Here is a 19127-nt window from a genome sequence, read left to right on the forward strand (position 1 = left end):
ATTGAAGGCCCCATGGGAGCGAGATATATTTTGGTGAGCTGACTATTGACCTGAAGGTGTTGGTGTATTGCCACCTTAGCTCTACCAAAATAATGACCTCATCCCGAAGCGGTTATTTCTGTTACTCCAGCTCTGGTTCCACAACGTAGGTATCAAGTTTGAACATTTTTCCACATGCTCCCTACATCACGTACAGAAGTGACCTTTTGCACCCCTACTAACGAGCCGCCACCTCATCTGTGTCCACGCAGAGCTTTACATTGTGGCAAACTCCCAACGGTGGTGTTTTTTCACCCCGAGTCACTGCAAAAAATAAGCAACAAAAAAAAAAAAACAGAGGCTTACAGTCAGGCGATAAATAAAATACACAAAACGGGGGCCGGCGATATCTCGAAGCCGGCCGTCTTTCTCTAATCAGTTTACCAAAGGCAAACATCAAAGACTGCCGCTGGCTCTGAATCAGGGTGAGGCAGAGCAGATGATTGTTTTATCAGCTGGAATTCGTTGATATCTTTGACTGTGTGAGTGACTAGCTGGAGGAGCTCACCAAGCACAAACAGCTGGCGAGAGCACTGTGTCAGATATGAGTCAAGCTCACACTATAGATGTGCTGCTCACACAATGCCAGCAGTGTTTCTATTTAATCTTCCTGTTGGCCTTTTGTGTCTCCTTATACTAAGGTTTTTACTCTCTATGACCCTGATGGGAATTCATTTTATTATAAAAGGTAAGGACTGAAGTCAAATTGAAATTTGAGTCCATTTTTCTTCTCATTCTTTTTTTCTTCTTCTTTGTTTCAAAAGAAGATGAACTAGCTTTTTTATACTTTGTTTATTGATACAGCGTCTGCTCTTCAACCCCCTTTGTGGGCGTTTCCCTTGACAGCAGCTGACGACAATCGAGGGAGTTGCTAAGAGACGCGCTGACAACTATCATGTTGCGCCGCTGACAGGAGAATGTCTCTTTTTAACCCACAAACGATGATACAAGAGGTGTTTTTCCCACTTTCTCAATAAGCCCACATAGTGTTGGTGGAAGCTAACATGTTACTGCTGTTTTCTGGGTGGAAACTACTTAGCTTGCTGACATTAACATTGATTCACATGAGATGTTGCTTGCTGTTTATGTTATTTAAACACAGCAGCACCCACACACTCATGTGATCTCATCCCACATTGTACAAAATCCCATCCATTTTATTACATGGTGACACACACGCACGCACACACGCACACATGCAAGCACGCACGCGCACACACACACACACACACACACACACACACACACACAAACTAGCTGGTGTCAGCTGTCTCTCTTTCATGGGTGTAGTTGTGATAGTGAATGACCAGACTGTCAAAACTCACAGCAGCGTGTAGTCCTTTACTGTCCTGCCATTACTCATCATGACACAGAGCAACATATAGAGTTACATTGGGAGTGCTGAAATCACAGAGGGGACTGAGCAACTGCTAACTTAATCCCTAGTTGGTATTTATATGGTATTAATATTACATAACAGTGAAATGACTAACTATTTTTAGTGCTAACCCACACAGATATTGAACTAATTGAAATAAAGTTCTAGGGCTATCAGAATTGGCCAAATATGATGTCCAAAAACCCCCAAAACGGTTTGATCCATAGAAAAAGAGACATACAGATCTTGTTTATTTCAATTATAACAGTTGTACATTTAATGGCAAATAGAAAATATGTTCAAAGGCCATTTTACTAATCCACCATCCTGTGTGGCATAAGAACAGTTGGTTTTCCTGAGTGCTGTGGTTCCTAAATACATTTTGTTTTTTTATTTTTACAAAAGCAAGAAGAAAGATCAAGTCTTGTATAGCTAGATGTTGTAACCTCTCTACTGCTTCTAAAAAACAAATCTACCAACCTCCCAAGATTTTCTAACCAACGAACAGAGTAACAGCTCCCACATGTCTTTTGTGTATACATTTTGGTTTCTCCTGAAATTTTGTAGTGTGAAACCAAACCAAACCGAAGGGAAAATCCACAACTTTTTCCACTGATTCGGACATAAACAAAGGTGTAAAAACCCTCTTCAAGTGGTCGGAGTGCAAATCAATCACTCTGTCAGCGGGCGAGCTGGGTCGTAAACTTTCTGACATCATTATCACACGGTTGTTGTCGACTTATTTGCTCATTTCAGCTTTCATTCAGATTTGATTGCATTTTAAATCAATGGAAGTGGTGTTTTGTGACTCCTGTACTTCATGCAGTACATACAGTGCATATTAGTTTTCAAAATCTAATATTTGTTTTAGTTTTTTTCCAATTTGATTATATAATCCAATTTAGAACACAGCTTTATAGAGCTCTGTCTGTCTGGATTGGCATGAAACTCTCCACGCTAAATCATCAGTACAAGAGATGAACGACCGTGTTAGAAAATATTTGATTCATTGATATTAAGTCGACAGTACAAGACCATGTACATAAAAATTTCACAGTAAAAGTTAACTACGACTCCCAAGGTGCTTTTCAGCAATAAATCGAGCTTGAAATTCAGTCACCTGTGCAGCTAATGTTAGGCGGAAGCTAAAGATTCCAGCATTGAAAAAGACAATTTAACAATCTGCAGTGTAAATCAGTTTTAAATTTCTGGCTCGCTTTTGAGTGAATTTAGCAACCACGTCAGCAAATCTTGTTTATAACCTCATCGACGAAAGCGTTTCAAATTCATCACCGCCTCCGACTGGCTTCTTCCCAGTAGTTTGTGCCCTGTCTGACTTTAATCTTTTCACAGTGTAATCTGGGCCCATCCTCCTGACCCTTTACACCCCCCCCCCAACCTCGATGGTGTGTTGTTTTCTTCTGTATGTCCTGCCATTCTGCCATATCACTCAAAGATCCTTATCCACAGGCCCCGTCTCCCTTTGACGTCTCTTCAGGCTGTTGTTTTTTTTCCCCTGCAGTTTTTGCTGTTGAGTTGAACGCAGACTGATTAGCATCGCAGTTGAAGGTTGGAGGTGGGGAGGGGGTTAAGGCTCCAGGTATCCCCATGGTGCTCAAATATGTGGGTGGCACTGATAAGAGCGGTCAACAGGTTTTCGTTCCGCTTCCCCTCCGCCACCCAGCTCCTTCGCCCCCAGCTCTCTCTCTCTCTCTCTCTCTCTCTCTCTCTCTCTCTCTCTCTCTCTCTCTTTCTCCCTCTCTTTCTCTCTCTCTCCCTCTGTACACCCTCAGTGATCCAGAAAGAACCAAGATCCAGACAGACAAGACACACACACACACACATACATCAGATAACGCGGTATGATTGGTTCCAGGCAGTGTTCCTTTCTGTTCTTGTAGCCGCGACTTCTCAGCTCTCAGCCAGCCATCTTTGTTTTCAACTTTTGCAATTAAAGACAATATCAAAAAGGTATTAAAGGGTCTAGCTTAGTGCGTTGAGTTATTTATTAGTTATAATCTTAGATATCAGACCTTTTTGAATCTCATTTAAAACATACAAGTCAGTGGTTGTTGTTATTCAGACACTGTGCGGTAAGTTTATGTTTCATGTCATGGAAAACATTGTGCTGTCCGTCTTTCTCGAGCTGATTATTATTTCCTGGGAGGGAGAGTGTGTTCCTAGATTAGCCTTACTTCATGGCTAATTAAAGGATGTTTTGGGTTTTCTCGGAATCACCAGGGATCATCAGGCACTTAATTAGCTCTGTCAATAAAGGAAACTCCCTTTTCCTGCAAGGACACTAAGCTGCACTGATACAGAGCCCTTACTGCTGTTTGACTACGAAAGTATCACGTTACAATGCGGATACACAGTGTTTATCGAGCACACTTGAAACCATGTGTAGCTGGCCTCAGAGGTCATGAAATTAAAACCACATGGTCGTGACAGGACAAACAAATCAACCACTACATTGGTAGTGTCACAGGTAGGACCGGGTATCATTTAAAAATGACGATACCAGCACCAATCCAAGGACCCTTGAAGTGATACTGATACCAACTGAGTACTTCATTCTATACCCATCATATTTCACTGCGAATTCACCACCAGAGAGAGGTTGTAGCTGCTGTTGCAGTGGACCAATCACATGTCGTATTAAATCAAAGAACACTTGCGTTGATTGGCCGTGAGCAAGTCCATACAAATAGTCATATTTTCTATCTCGGGGTGCAAAAAGGATTGATTGCAGGTATCGTTTGACTGGAGACGTTGCGATGCTACTTGTAGCGATTTATATTGGTTGATACCTTAAAGGTATCAAGTACCCAACCCTAGTCACAGGCATCAATAGCTTCTAAATCTCACCATGTGGCGTCTTTACAATAAAGGTATGCTTCGTCATTTGGATTTTCATCCCAGTTGGCGATGTGTTTATAGCTTAAAGTCGATGCTGTATTGTTTTCTTTCTTCTTTTTTTTTTTTTACATTCCCATTGTTTACCCATGCTACCACCACTAATGGTATGCTGTGTGACTGGCCTCGCTTATCCCCGCTACAGCTGTCGTCCCTTGTGTGGAGTTTAATTTCAGTAACGCGATAGGTCTAGACAAGCCTACGTCCTCTGCTAGCTGCTGGCAAACGTGACCCTTAACTGTAACGCAGTCCCCCTCAGACCCCCAAAAATCCCTGTGCCAGCTTCCTGATAATCAATCAGGCGTGGCCTCCCATCACCCCCACGGCAGACCCTTCGCCCTCTGAAGGTAAACCCCACCAGGGACGACTCAGCAGCCACCTGATCCTTGTAAACACTATTAGAGGTACTTTTGATGGCCTGGTGTTTCTGCACCTCTTCTCTCCACACCCTGGCTGGGTGACAAGGCCCGCTGCTATCCGCACCAGTCCCATTAAACTTCATGACGGCATCTCCGTGGGTAGAGACGAGCACCAGCTGCCACGGGGAGTCTCGATCATCGCTTACGTTGTACAACCCAGCTCTGGTCAAAGTGATTTAGATACAGATTAAGATGGCATTATCAGTGTTTGTTCACTTAACCTTGAATAACAGCAGATAATCACCACAGTTTTTCCTTTTTTTCACTCGCAGCGTGCCTCTTGGCACTTTGTCTCCTCTGCGTTCTGTTTACGCCTGTGTTTTCAGGTGACTCACGTCTTCTGGAAGTGTTTCTGTCTGGGTTTAAAATTCCTCCTCTTTTTACAACTTTCTCCTTCGCTCATACTCTTTTTCTGCCTTCCCTCCTTCCATCTCTCTAAAAGCCAGGACCTTTAAAAGCAAAGCCAGGTATGATTATATCTTGGTTGTTGTTATTCCCAGGGGTGTGATGCATTGGATTTTTCCAGAGTCTGGGCTGAGGGGAGAAGCAAATATGTGGGGAAAAAAAGAAAAGAGGACAAGCAGCAAGTCTCTGGATCAGCATCCAGTTTGCCTCATAGATAAGCGTTCAGTAATTTCTTCCATTTTCTTGTCTCAGAGGGACTTTTTAATGATTTTTGCAGCACTTTCATGGACTACATCACTAAACACTCTGGTTTGTGTTCCTCTCCTCCAGGGCTTACATCTGTGGAGGGCTGATAATTAGGCTTTGATGCTTCATGTTCTCTCCCTATGTACTGCCAGTGTCTCTTTTTCAATGTATGGTGCTATGTAGCATCACAGCATCTTTGAATGTATCTGTCAGAAGGCAGAACTCATAGATTTCTGTGTAGAAGACATAGAGGAGAGGTAGTTGGAAATGTAGTGTGCAGCTGGCTTGGTGAAGTGTGTACGATGGGGAGATTTAGAGACATTTCTGGCCACTGACAGTTCATAAATTTAGGAGAACATCTAGCTACATCTTTTTCTGACCAATATTAAAGTGATTGCGAGTCAAATTTTCATTATTGCCTCCAGGCCTGTACTAAACATGGCAGGTTTGTTCAAGTTAAAAGTTCATGACAGACCTTGACCTCATCTTAGTAACTGTCCTGCTGTTTTTGATCATATCACAGGATCTTCATCAGCTGTTGGAAGCTGTCATGGAGTTGCAGATGTTCAAATGTGCATTTCTTTTGTATTTTGGCTTAAGGTTTGTTTCAAGTATAATCATGTTGCACATAATCTTGTTTCTACATAAAAGAAATCAGATTAAAAAAAGATGTGGTTACTTGTTGTTGATTTCCTCGCAGGATATTTTTTTTAAACTTATATATATGCTTTTTTTCTGAAGAAGAAATGGACCAATTTAATTCACATTACATCAGTTGTATACTTTACAGAGTTTCATATAAACATACACAGTCATTATAGTGAAAGGCCATATAATACTGAGACACATAAAAGACACGATGGATACAAAAAAAAGAGAATATAATATTGGCACTAATAAATATAGGTGGCGGTAATACCTGCAACATTCTGTGCCAGCTGTCTAGTTTACACTAATGAGCTAATTTAGATGATCACCTCACTTCACATTCAACTTCTAATGAGCCAGACAGCTGATCACATAGGTTGCTCATCTAGAGATAGACACTTTCAAACAGAGTAAAGATACAGAATGGTGCCTCCTTAGCATTGTCTGCCAATTATAAATGGCACAGACACCAGTATGGAGAGAGCTTATTAACAACATGAAAAGATAACATCAACAGTCAAGAGTTAGTCACCATAACCACATCCTGTCAAATGACTGCTATGAATGCTCTCTCCAGTTTGTCATGATTCTAATTCATTCAAACTCTCTTAATATTAAACTGTCAACTCATCCTTGCAGTCTCACACATTGTGATGATTCATTATCAGCTTTAACGGAGGCACAAGGGATGTATTTTATTGTGAAAAGCAAAAGTCAATACTTTTTCACCAGCCGTGACTGATTAAGTTAAAATACGGGGGGTGCTCGTATCATATAATGTGAATCCTTGTGGGTTCAATGAATGATTTCCAGGCTTTTTATGGCTGAAACGCAGCATGGGGGTTAATATGATTAGTCTGGGAACACAAAGAGGGGAAAAGTTGAAGTGTCAGAAAGGCCAGTGTGTCCTCTGGAGTGTCAGTTGTCATCAAAGCGAAAAGAGAGATGGGAGAAAATTTGAAAAGATGACATTTAAAAAAAATTCTCGAGCAAGTTTTGACCCATAGTTGTGCTCGTCTGTCAAAAAAAAGGATGGGATGAGTTTGGGTTCAGTGGGAGAAAACTCAACACCAGCAACAAGAAAACAACAGTTCAGATTCCAAAAACATTGGAGATTGGTTTGTTTCTCAATAACAGACTGTGAAAATGTATTTTAATGAAAACCAAAGGCATAGTTTCACCCTGTAAAGATGGTAACAGAGACCTGCTACTTACTTGTTTTTTTTGTTTTTTTTAACTCCTTTAACAAAGACTCCACTGTGTGAAAGTTCAGATCCCGCAGAGGCTACGTATCAGAGCTAAAAGCAAGTGCCTTTTAGGGAAAGCACAGCATGCAGCCTTTGTGAGTTTATCAGCAAAGCGAAGTACATAAACAACCACAAAGCCTGATAAAGAAGAACAATCTGCAGCATTATAGGGCCGCAATTACACCGGGATAGCGGGTGTTTATCGCCTGATATTTTTTCGCTTACATTGAGCGAGCATGAGAAAAATCAAAGCTTTTTTTTTTTTGACATTTGCACGCCGTAGCTGTGTGAAACGGGTTCATGTGATGTGCGACTGATCTCCATCATGAATTTTGCCTTTATCTCCTCCTCAGTACACTGATACTGTTTCACCAGCATGTTTGTTGCTTTATGTGACTCCAATCTCTCTCTTCTCTTTTTTTTTTCTCTCTCTCCCTAACCAGGTTGAGCTGCATCTGAAGCCCATCCAGTCTTTGTTGCGCCACCAGAAGCCCTTGGTCTTCGTGCTCAGCTCCCCCCAACCGCTGATCTGGAAGATCAAGACAGAGAACCTGGCCCCGGGCATCAAACGCACCTTTCATGTGAGTCCGGCATCACTAAAGCCATTTAAATCCTCGCTTCCTAAAACGGTGTATTCATTTCCTCACCGGCTAAACTGTATTTCCATTTCAGTAGCCCGTATCTATGAGGACTATATTAAAAGTCATGTTAATTTGCAGAGGAGGATTTTCCACACTCTAACCTCTGCATACCATTTTAATCTATGTGCACATATTTAGCTACAGCTGTGTACTACTGCCAAAAAACTGCACATGAACTCTCTCCATTTTGCTTCAGGACCACAATAAGTGTGGTTGTGGTTTTACATAATGATATTTTGAATATTTTGCCAAATTCAAACCAGTATCCCTCCCTTTGCATCATGGTGTAAAGTGTTTGTATCTAAAAAAGACGAAATGTGCACCATCAGCTTTTTTCACACTCAGACTCCCTGATAAAATGATTGTTTTTGCGTGTTGCGCGCTCAAAAGCACAGACCCGTATCCTCCACCGCCTCCCTCCCTTCTCTAAACAGCCTTGTTGATAGTTTGGCAGCTGCTCAAATCAGGCAGGGCGTATCCATATACCACGAAAACCCCCTAACAACGGGGGGAATGTGTGGCAAGCAAAACACTAAACCTCTAAAACTCCACTGACGCATCCTCTCATCTACAGATTTGAAGTGTTTAAGTCATGTATGTCATCAATTGGTTTTGAATGAGTTTGAATCTTTTGGTGTTGAATCTGCAGCGTGAAGCGATCCAGATTTTGTAAACGTCAGCAAGACGCAGCTTGATTCAAACAAGAAAGTCTTTGTTACAGTACAGCTCTGCAGATTTGAGGAGAAGAGAAAGAGTTTTTTTTTTTTTGGTGAAAGGGGGGGTACAGTATCTCAGTTTAGTTGGAGTCAAGGTCCCCTGGAGAGCCATCCATATTTAGTAAAGGTACCAGGGGGCCTCGCTGGGAAACTTAATAAAAAATGTAAAAATGGACTGCTTCAGTGCTCTCGTTCAAAGCCCTGTGTATCACATGAGAAAATCATAGCAAAATAAGAGCCAGAAGTCTCAGCCATGGCTTGACGATACTATATTACTATGAAGACTTTTTCCCCTTTCTTCCCCCACGTTATGCTCTGAAGGCTTTTCTGCATCTTTGGCTTCCCAGAAGTAATCATCTTCAACTGCATGTTAACACCACAGCATTCTGCAAGAATGCAGTATCAGGTACACAAATGATTTCCATATGTGGTCGGATGTTTTCTTGCTTACTTCTCGTGTGCAAAACACTCTGCCCCTGAAAGCAAATGGGACACGGAGTAGAATATACATCTGATTGCAAAAATCCCTGCGTTATGCACAAGCTCATCTGCACGCACACACACACACACGTCAGATTTTTATCACTTTTGGGGACATAACATAGACTTACATTCATTTTCTGGAGACTTACTCTAACCATAACCTAACCCTAACCTTAATCACCAACCCAAAACTCAGCCTTTTGCCAATTTGGGGCACAACCTTCGTTCCCAATTAACTGGTCCTAAGTCTGAAATTTGTCCCCAAAAGTGTCTTATGACATAGCACATACACACATATCAGACCCTGGTCACTTTTGAGGACATTACACAGACTTGCATTCATTGTCTGGAGACTTACTCTAACCATAACCACTGGCCCAAAACTCAGTCTTTTCCCATTTGGGGAAACGATCTTTGTCTCCAATTAACTGGTCCTAAGTCTGAAATTTGTCCCCAAAAGTAGTCTGTGACAGACACACCCAAGCGAACACACACACACACAAGTCAGACCATAGTCACTTTTGGGGACATTATATAGATTTACATTCCTTTTCTGGAGACTTATCCTAACCCTAACCATAACCTAATCCTAACCTTAATCACTGTACACAAACTGAAATATGTCCCCAAAAGTAGCCTATGACAGTACACACACATGTCAGACCATGGTCACTTTTTGGGACATTACATAGACTCATATTCATTTTCTGGAGACTTACCCTAACCCTAACCCTAACAGTCACCACTACTTGGCTAACCCTAACCATAATCTAACCCTAACCTTAACCACTGACCCAAAAATCTGCCTTTTACCGAATTAGGGACACAATGTTTATCCCCAATAAATGGCACCTAAATCTGAAATTTGTCCCCAAAAGTAGCCTATGTCAGAACACACACACACATTATTATATAAAGAGCTTTGTGTTCCATTTAAATAGTCTCTGTGTCCCAGGCTGTTTGACATTTAGAACAGCCAAAGTATTAATGTGTCTTCTAGACTTTGTGTAACTTTTTGGAATCTTATCTGACACATGACTTTCATCAAGCAGACTTGTAAAGTAAATCCTCACCCGTTGCATTGAGAGTGATAACTAACCACTAACAATGGTTGTTTAGTTAAAAGATACGTTTTTCTTACTTCTCTTGCAGCCAAATTAATCTTTGTTTTAAGATAATTCACAGAGAAACTTCATATAAGACATTTGTGAGGCCCCTGCATAATTGATAAGCAGCGTGTGAGGTGAAATGGAAAACTGTGCTTCAGTAGGATCATAGCAGCACCAATACACAAGGCCAAATGTTCCCTTTAATTATCATTTCCTGCAGTAATGGCAATGTTCTCATGTCAAAAGAAACTGATGCTTTTCATGCAGATTGTTTTCTTTTTTTAAGCCGTGTTAATGGGAAGCTGGGTGGGTTTATATTCTTTTTTCCCCCCTCCTTTTTCTTTTTTTTTGAGAGCAGCAGGTCAGCATCACACTAAATGTCTCCCCTTGTCAGTGGTGGCAGACAGAAAACAGCTGACAACCATCATTAAAATCTACAGTAGAGGCAGAGCTGTAGCTGTAGTGTGTCTAATGATGTTGGATCAGTCTTTACACACAGAGATGGGAGTTTTTTCTGTTATCTCATGTTAAAAAAACACAAAAAAGACTGTTTTGTATTTCATTTTTTAAATGATAAAGCATTTGAGGAGTGTGTGCCTTCAGATTCATTTACAGTAGCTACACATGCACAGACGTTTATCTGACTAGAGTGAAAATATATTTTAGGGACTAAAGTGAGGTATTAGCTTTCCCCGTTGGCCCTTCAGTATGATACTCGTCTGACACATAGTTTTTTTTCAAGTGGGGTGAGGTGAGATAAAAGAAAATCTTAGCAGTGAAGGAGGAGGAGGAGGCCCCTGCAGTCAGACAAAGCGGAGCTAATGGTTTTGACTGACTGCAGGGGCCTCTGCTGAATTACAGTAGGTGTTAAGTATTTTGTGTTTTGAGTGACAGCAGCGATCCCTCCGGTAACGCAAGCTGTTGGTATCACCAGCCTGACTCCACATGGCCGTCACCCAGAGGAGTCCCAGACACCTCCGCTGCTGCTCCTCTTCTCAGGTTCTCTCTTCGGTGACACCTCCTTAACATACCACCCGACTAAAATACCACACAACATCCTTTCATCATCCCCCTTACTTATTGTTGCCACGCCTGTCAAGCTTTCTCGACTCTACTCATCGACACTGACAGATTTTAATTTTTGAAACAGTTGATCCTTGATTGGTTTAGAAGTAGACAATCAGGCTTCTCATTTTTAGATTGATAATCTGAGGTTAGCCGGTTGAAAACTCTTTTTAAAACAAGAACCCTGTGAAAGAGATCTTAAATATACACTTGATATCATGCTGAAAGACTGAGGCTGAAGCTGCAAGTCCAGACAAAAAGTCAGCATCCTGACCAGATATTCCATGTAGAAGACAGAGTGATAAAGAAACAACATTCTTCTTTTATCGCAGTGTAAAGTTATCACTGTATGTGTGATGAGGAAAAATGTGAGATCAAAATGTAAGATTCATTCAACATAACCCTGTTTGGCTGCTTAGCTTACATACGTGTATGTGTATGTTTTCTCTTTTTTACAATAGAAGGGCTTTTAAAATGAGAACTGAACATTATATATGGCAAATGTTATACTATCTCAGGTAACTCCAACCAGTAATAATTCAATAACAAACAGGGCAGAAGTATGATCTTGGTGGCATCTTGGCTGCTGAACTGCTAAGCCTGCTAACTCAAATTCACCACGACTTCACCACCACAGACAGGTTGTAGCTGCTGTGGCAGTGGGCCAATCACATGTCACATTAAACCAAAGAACGCTTATGTTGATTGGCTGCAAAAAGGATCAATTGCAGGTATCGTTTTACGGGAGACGTTTTGATACTAGTTGGTATCGATTTATTTCTGTTGATACCTTAAAGGTATCGAGTATCAATACCCACTTGGACAGATAAACACACTGTTAAAGCGTTTCCTTACGCTTTTACTGTTGTATTGATTTTGGAAAGGCTAAGAAAAAGACGCCACCTTCCAAACCTTTAATTTATACTAACCTTGTTGCACACCGCCTTGGAAAGCCGTCAGTTCAATTTGAAAACTTGCATCAAGTCCCACAAATATGCACAGTGACAACAGACGCCAAAATGTTGGTGTATTCGTCTTGCCAGCTCTCTCACTTCAGGTGGAGATGAGGAGTCGCTGCGGTGAGAATAAGTGAGTCAAGAGGAACACGTTTTGGGACTTTTAACACTTCAGAACAGAATCCCTTCTGCCAGACCTCCCACCACCGCCTTTTCCATCGGAGAAGCTGTTTCCTGAGTCTAATTGGACTCTGAATCAGGCCTGCCAGTCCTTGTTTCCTGGTCCCCTTGCTCTGGGCTCGGCGGACACAGATGGGCAGTCTGGAAAAGCATCAGAGACCGCTGAGCACATTGTTGCTGTTGGCTACCGGACCCTGCCGGCTTTTAAAATGCCAAAATCCAGACTTTTGTTGTAAAACACGTTTCTCAACCAGTACTCGCTGTCAGTCAGCAGCAGGCAGGAATCATCATCACGGGGTCGAAATTGACATGAAGTACGAACATTGAAATCAGGCCAAATTTGATTTTACCAAAGGGACGCAAGGATTCAAAGGGAGACACATATGCAGAATGGCTGCGTTTACTCTGTAGCCAAATGTATGTATTTCCTTTTTGAGGGTTATGGGAGGAGGGCTGTGCTGCATCGCTGCTTGAAAGGCTCAATCTGGAGCAAATGTTTTAAGACTCTTGATGGTACAACACTATAAAGTTTTGCTCTTGGCTCAAGTTGCCTATTGTTTGTTTGCCAAGCCGTGTATTTAGTTTTTTTTTACTCCTGTATTTCTTTCATTAGTCAAAGGCTTGTGCATGAGATCCATCGCTCTAGTGTAATTGTTGATGGAAAGCATGGGTAGCCACTATTGGTTTTTTATTTGGAGACAGGCATGGCAGAGGAACGCTCCAGAGTGGCGCTGAGACATATGGTATTGTTTTCCCCGCAAACGGAGCTCTCCAGTTCACAGGAACACACGCAACATCTGCAGCAAGGCGGCACGATTAGCTTCCCCCTCCGTATCTCATCAACAAAGACAGAAAGATCAAATCAGCCACAAAAGCGTTTATCACATTAATATCACCAGAGAGTTAGAGCATGCTCAAAGCTTCTATCAACCCTTTTCATTGCACTTTCCCTCACCCTACGCTGTTTGTAACACCTCTTAATTTCCAAACAGCCTTTTTTCAATTTCCCATGCTCGGGGTGTTGAGAAGCCAGCGGAGGATTACAGCTTGATGATAATTGATCTCAAACATTTGGCATTTCTTCTCTTTCTTAACTGCACATATGGTTAGAATATGTTGGTGCTTATAGGCAGAAAGAACAGGAAACATACTTTTACATGTTTGAGCACACACAAGGTTCTCGGTACTGGCAGATGTGCATTTATCACAATAGATATTGAAGAAGAGGGTTGTTTTACAATTTAATAAACAGGTATAATACCGAACCAACACTTTTATGCTGCTTAAGTCAACATTTGAGTTGTTGAACCAACAAGCCCGCCTGCAAATACCATCACGAACATGAGTTTCCAGCATTAAGAACATGAAAGCAGGAGTTTCGGTCCCTATGGTATGTCGCTAACTTCTCCTCTGCATTCTTTGTTTGCTGTCAACTGCCAAGTCTGCGGAAACTCCTCCGTAAGTCGAGGTAATATCCAGTTTTCATGCATTTAAAGTTCAGAACGCATTACACGGTTTTTATGGCTAACAACAGCTATGTTTGAGACAGTGTTTGGCAATAAAACCGATCATTTGCTCACTAAGAGATGAGCTTTGTTTTCATATTGTGAGCTGATGCTTTACTTGGCAAAGGACTTGTGCTTGTAGCTCAGAAGAGTTCTACATAGACACGAAATCTTTGCTGCAAGCAGTGTTTGGTCACATGAATCCAACACAAAGATATTTTTGGTCTTTAGAAGTTTGCTGACAAGAGAATAAAGCAGACTAAAGACTATGCTTTAAATAAATTTGACTTTTATAATTCTAATGGTTTTCTTTGAATTTACAAGACCCTTTTCTGCTTTATTTGAGTACATTAACAACGATCATAACACCATCTAGAGTATTGAGTGACAGCTTATTTAAATAAGCAGTATACTACAGTATATTTATATTTAAATGTTCAGAAATTGTTCTTTGCTTTCCAACGTTTACAGTCCTTTTGGTCTTTCAGCTGGGCATACAAAATAGAGAGAGAGAGGGAGAGAGAGAGAGACTCTGTTAAAGCCCAGAGTTGGTTTCCAAATTCCTGAGGTTTTCAGAGCTCTCTGGAAGGCCTGGAGCTAATTTGGCTTTCAGGCTTTCCCCCTCTAATTCTTTGCGACTAATTACAGTCGTATTCCCACAATTAAACTGATAAACTCTGCTGAGCTTGGCAAGGTTAGCAAAGAAACCCCCCCACCTCCATCACCAACCCAGCCCCCTCCTCACCAGCTCGGGGTGCCGCCTCTAGCCTCTCTCCTGTCTCAACTCTCTCTTCGCCATCTTTTTCTGTCCGTTCCCTCACGCCGTAGTAAAAAAACCCTAAAAAAAACCCTCAAATGGACCTGGATTCTTCGACAGAGTCTGTCTCACAGGCCCCAGTATTTACGGCCTCTGGTGACAATGCCAGGAACATCAAGAGGAGCGTCCAGAGGTCAGACAAATGTTGCACATGAGGGGATTTGAAGGGTTATGTCTTGAAAAACCTAAAGACCACAAAGGGATATTACTGTATCATCATCATTAAAGCACGAACGCAATTTCGGGACATCCTCATAACATCATCACAAAGAGATCGGCCTTCCGTTTTTTCTTTGTTTTTTTTTGCCTCTCGGATCCAAACGGATTTGTTGATTTTGAATGTTTCAATTGGCGCGGTCTCAGCCCAACGCTCGTGCATACAGAGGGGATACCTTTCGGAGTTAGAAAAACAAGCACGGAAATAAAAACGAGGTAGGATGTCTAGACCGTGCGCTTGGACTTGGTTGCTGTTGTCAGGGTAGGTTTTTTTCAAGCACATGTGAATGTTTATCTCTCTGAAATGAAGCATATGGGGCTGAGCTCCATTAAGTGCCAAAGGGGTGGTCCCTCCTAAATATGGCTACACCAGTGGAATCACTTCTTCTTCGCCTTCCATGTTTTTTTTAAGTAGTTCGCCTTCATTTTTGTGACTGTTTACATTTCACAGCTGGATGCAGTACAGCAACCTTCGTTTTTATCACTGTAGATCCTAAAGGGACCAAAACTGCAACGCATCAAGATATTGTCCCATGAAGATGTAAATCCCAGCAGTTTAACTATTGACTATTGTGTTTGTGTGTGTGTGTGTGTGTGTGGTGTGTGAGTATTTTACCTATCATGAATGTGTTCCCACCATCTGACAGTTTGTCTTTCTTTGTCAAGTATTTGTGTCTTTCTCCGTCATCCCTCGTGGTCATCTTGAAGCAGACCTTATATATTTGTGATGACGGACTAAAACGCGACGTTCTGTGTAAACAGTGGAAACCAGACACCTTTATTGTGTAGAGGAACATGTGTAAAAATACACTGAGCATATTTGTAGAAGGTTTGAAATAACGGTCGGGATGGAGTGTGAAGGATGGGTTTCACCAGTGTTTATAGAGAAAGGTTTAATTTTGGAAAGGCTGACCTTCTTTTTTTCAGTTTGCCTGCAGGTTCTTCATTTTACAATCTTACGTATCTGGTCTAAAATAAAGTCTGACTTTTATGTGTCACTCTCAGCTAAGAGGTCACTGTTCGCTGAAGTCTTGTTTTTTCCATGAAGACGATTATTCACATTATCTCAGAAGCTCTTTTGTCTTCTAACACTCCTTCGTTTTTGTCCTCCTCAAAGGTATCTGAGGGCTCTGAGGTCCGCTTCCAGCAAGGAAACTTCTCCCTCTCCTGCCAGATCCAGAAGGAGACACTCCCCCATGGCAACGAGCACCTCCTCAACTGGGCCCAGAAGAAGTACAGGGCAGTCACCTCTTTCTCTGAGCTCAGGATGACTCAAGACATCTACATCAAAGTCGGAGAAGGTGTGTACCGGATTCCCAAAATTCCCCAACATAGCTCTAGGCCCCAAGGCACGCCTCCCCGGTCCCCCCTTCAGCTCCCAGAACTTGACTTAGCTTTGTGTTTGAGCCCTGGCTACAGGTTTACATGCACTACTCCGGTTAAAGAATTTCCTTCCCTCAACAGGCATTCACTCTTCCAAACTCTTAAACAAGGCTGCTTGTGGTGATTCTGAGCTGTGGCTGCTGACAGAAAAAAAAAAAAGATTGGATCCCAGAAGAAAAAGAAAGTTGACAGACGATGTATTGTAGTGTTTTTTTGCTGAATTACAACAAATTTAAGATCATTTATAATATATAAACAACTACTTTCTTTCTTTAATGCTCATGTTCTTTTAGTTAGAGCTGAAACAATTAGCAGATTAATCGATTAAACAATCAAACAAACAAAATAATCTATCGAAAGCTATTTTCATAATGAATTAGTCATTAAACAAATGTTCCAAGCACAATTGCTAGAAAGGATCTGCTTCCAGCTTCTTATGTCATAAACTGAACATCTTTTGCTTTTAAACTTTTGGTCAAACAAACAGGAAATCATTTTTCACCGTATTTTGATATCTCATAAAACAAATGATTAATTTATTCGACAGATCCAACAAACACGTTGACCTCTCGCTCAGACCTCTCCTGCTAGAAGCCGTATTTCTTCTTCCGAAAATGAAAATAGCACCGCAGAACCCTCCCCCTCGGCCAGAAACATAAACACATTTCCATAAAAATATTTCTCATCAAACATTTGCGAAACTAAAGTTCATAATGTTTGCTGACTTGCAGTCTTCTTCACTGCCTTTTGTGCGTCACCGCCATACGCCCAGTCAGCAAAACGGTCAAAAACCAGTGTTTGTTTAAGAATGACATCAGATTTATGGTTTGAAGTGATAGGCCTGAAACTATGACTACTTGTATCTGTGTATCTTATGTGTCATAATGTGCAAGAGGGAGGGAGACAAATACAGATGTTGAAAAACTAGAAGCCAAACTTTGGAAACTGAATGTATTTTTGAACAGATTGGCAGAAGGTCACCTACAATACATCATTCAAATCAACGGAAATGTCTGCCATTGATCTCCTTGACAAAGTGGTGTTATGCCCCTACTTTTCAGTAAGATGATATGTCTCCAATAAAACAACAAAAAAAGAAGTGTTTAAAAATCTGGCTGATGTCAAGTCTAGATTTACCAAATGTCAGTGGAAAAAAGCTGTGATAAGTAAGAAGGAGGGAGGCAGTGCTTCTCTAATTTCTGCTATAAGTAAGGTTAGGGAGTGTGTGAAGTGATAAAGAACTGGCCCATTCTCAAGACAGGGCTGTGATTGATCTGCACACGTTTGAGCTGTGGACCTTCCATTCTTTATTCTGTGCTGGCCGGTCTCTACAGCGAACAGACAGCACGTTCAGCTTCACAGTGCATCAGCTCTCAGACAGGACGTCTTGTTTTTAATGAGCATCTTTCACTGCATGGAAATAAAACACAAGTCTGGAGAGAAAGAGAGAGAGAGTGAGAGAGAGAGAAAATGGCTCTACTACTGCTGGTGATAAGTTCTCTCTCTATTTACTGCGGAGAACAGAGCGGTTGTTGCTCAGCCTTCAAGCGTTTAGTGTCATTAGGGGCTGTGGTTTTGGCAAAAGCCCAGAGTGCCATGATGTATACTTAGAGCAAAGAGCTGTAGATTTCCACTCCTTCACATCTTCAGCAGTGTTTCATGAAGACAGACACATTCTCACTCCGCTTCCTAACCAGGCCCGCGCTCAAGGTCTCTCCTTCAGCTTTTTAAAGTGCCACAAGGGTTCCGGAGAGGAAGGTGCCAACCTTCAGTTTACACTTTGTCCAAAGCTCTGTTTGCCAAATAAGGAAGCATCTGTCTGGTGTTTTTTTTTCTCTCCGAGAGCTAAGAAGGAGCCTAACTTTTCATGTTCTGTGAAGGTGCCTGTCTTAACAGTTAACGAATATTTGAACAGCGGTGATGGCGGAGGAAAAACAAGGGTGGAAGGTTTGATTGTGAATGTGTTTATTGAACATTATTGTCCCGTTAGGGTGGAGGAATTTGGGTTTTAGCTTTCCCACGTAAAACGAGAAGAAAAATGTCCCCCCGTTGGTAGAAAGACCGGTCGTGCCAGCCAGAGCACCGCCTAATCTCATCCAACACAGGGCTTGGTTTAGATGTAAACTTGGATGGGAGACAATGGGAATACCAGCTGCTGGGTTGATTAGTAAAGTGAGACGTGAGCGCTCTTCAGCTGGAACGGCAGGGTCAAAGCAAACATCCAACCTACCAAAAGTGTTCGTGAGCAGGACGTTGAATTCCTGCCAGGAGCTGTTCTGTAGCTGCCCTCTCGTTCTGACCTCTCTGTGGTGGAGAAGCAACAACAAAAAGCCATATCTCTCCTTTGGGGGATCAAAATAACAGCACAGAACCCCCAACCGCTAACATAAACACATCTCCACTTTCAGATCCAGTGTTTTCTGACACCTGCCAGATCGATACCAAGTTCCTGTCTCTGAACTACCTTGGTGGCTACGTGGAGCCACAGGCATCAAAGGGCTGCGTCCTGTCCGGACCCGACAAAGACCGAGAAGTCCACATCGTCGAGCTCCAAGCACCGAACTCCAGCAGGTAAAGCAAACCAAAGCAGCCAAAAGGCAAGGAGTACGTGTTGTCATGAGTTTATTTTCTGAGGTCAAGATGTTTCACTAATCTCCGCGGGGTTTTGCTTTGGACGCTCAGTGGTGTTCTTGTGAGAAAGATATTTCAAAACTGAGTCTCGAAAAAAAGTTCAGGTTGCCAGATAATCTCATCACTT

At 41.9% G+C, this 19127-nt stretch overlaps 1 protein-coding gene across 1 annotated transcript in view; it reads left to right on the forward strand.

Annotated features, from left to right (window-relative positions):
• The window catches only part of tgfbr3 (transforming growth factor, beta receptor III), a 69361-nt gene that overhangs the window by 26938 nt on the left and 23296 nt on the right, over nt 1-19127 (forward strand). Inside the window, exons 3-5 of the mRNA XM_062424195.1 lie at nt 7742-7879; nt 16104-16287; nt 18778-18940. Of these exons, the coding sequence (XP_062280179.1) occupies nt 7742-7879; nt 16104-16287; nt 18778-18940 (485 nt within the window). The remainder of the gene's footprint in view (nt 1-7741; nt 7880-16103; nt 16288-18777; nt 18941-19127) is intronic.

The sequence above is a fragment of the Scomber scombrus genome, chromosome 8, assembly GCF_963691925.1.
Source record: "Scomber scombrus chromosome 8, fScoSco1.1, whole genome shotgun sequence".
Lineage (NCBI taxonomy): Eukaryota > Metazoa > Chordata > Actinopteri > Scombriformes > Scombridae > Scomber > Scomber scombrus.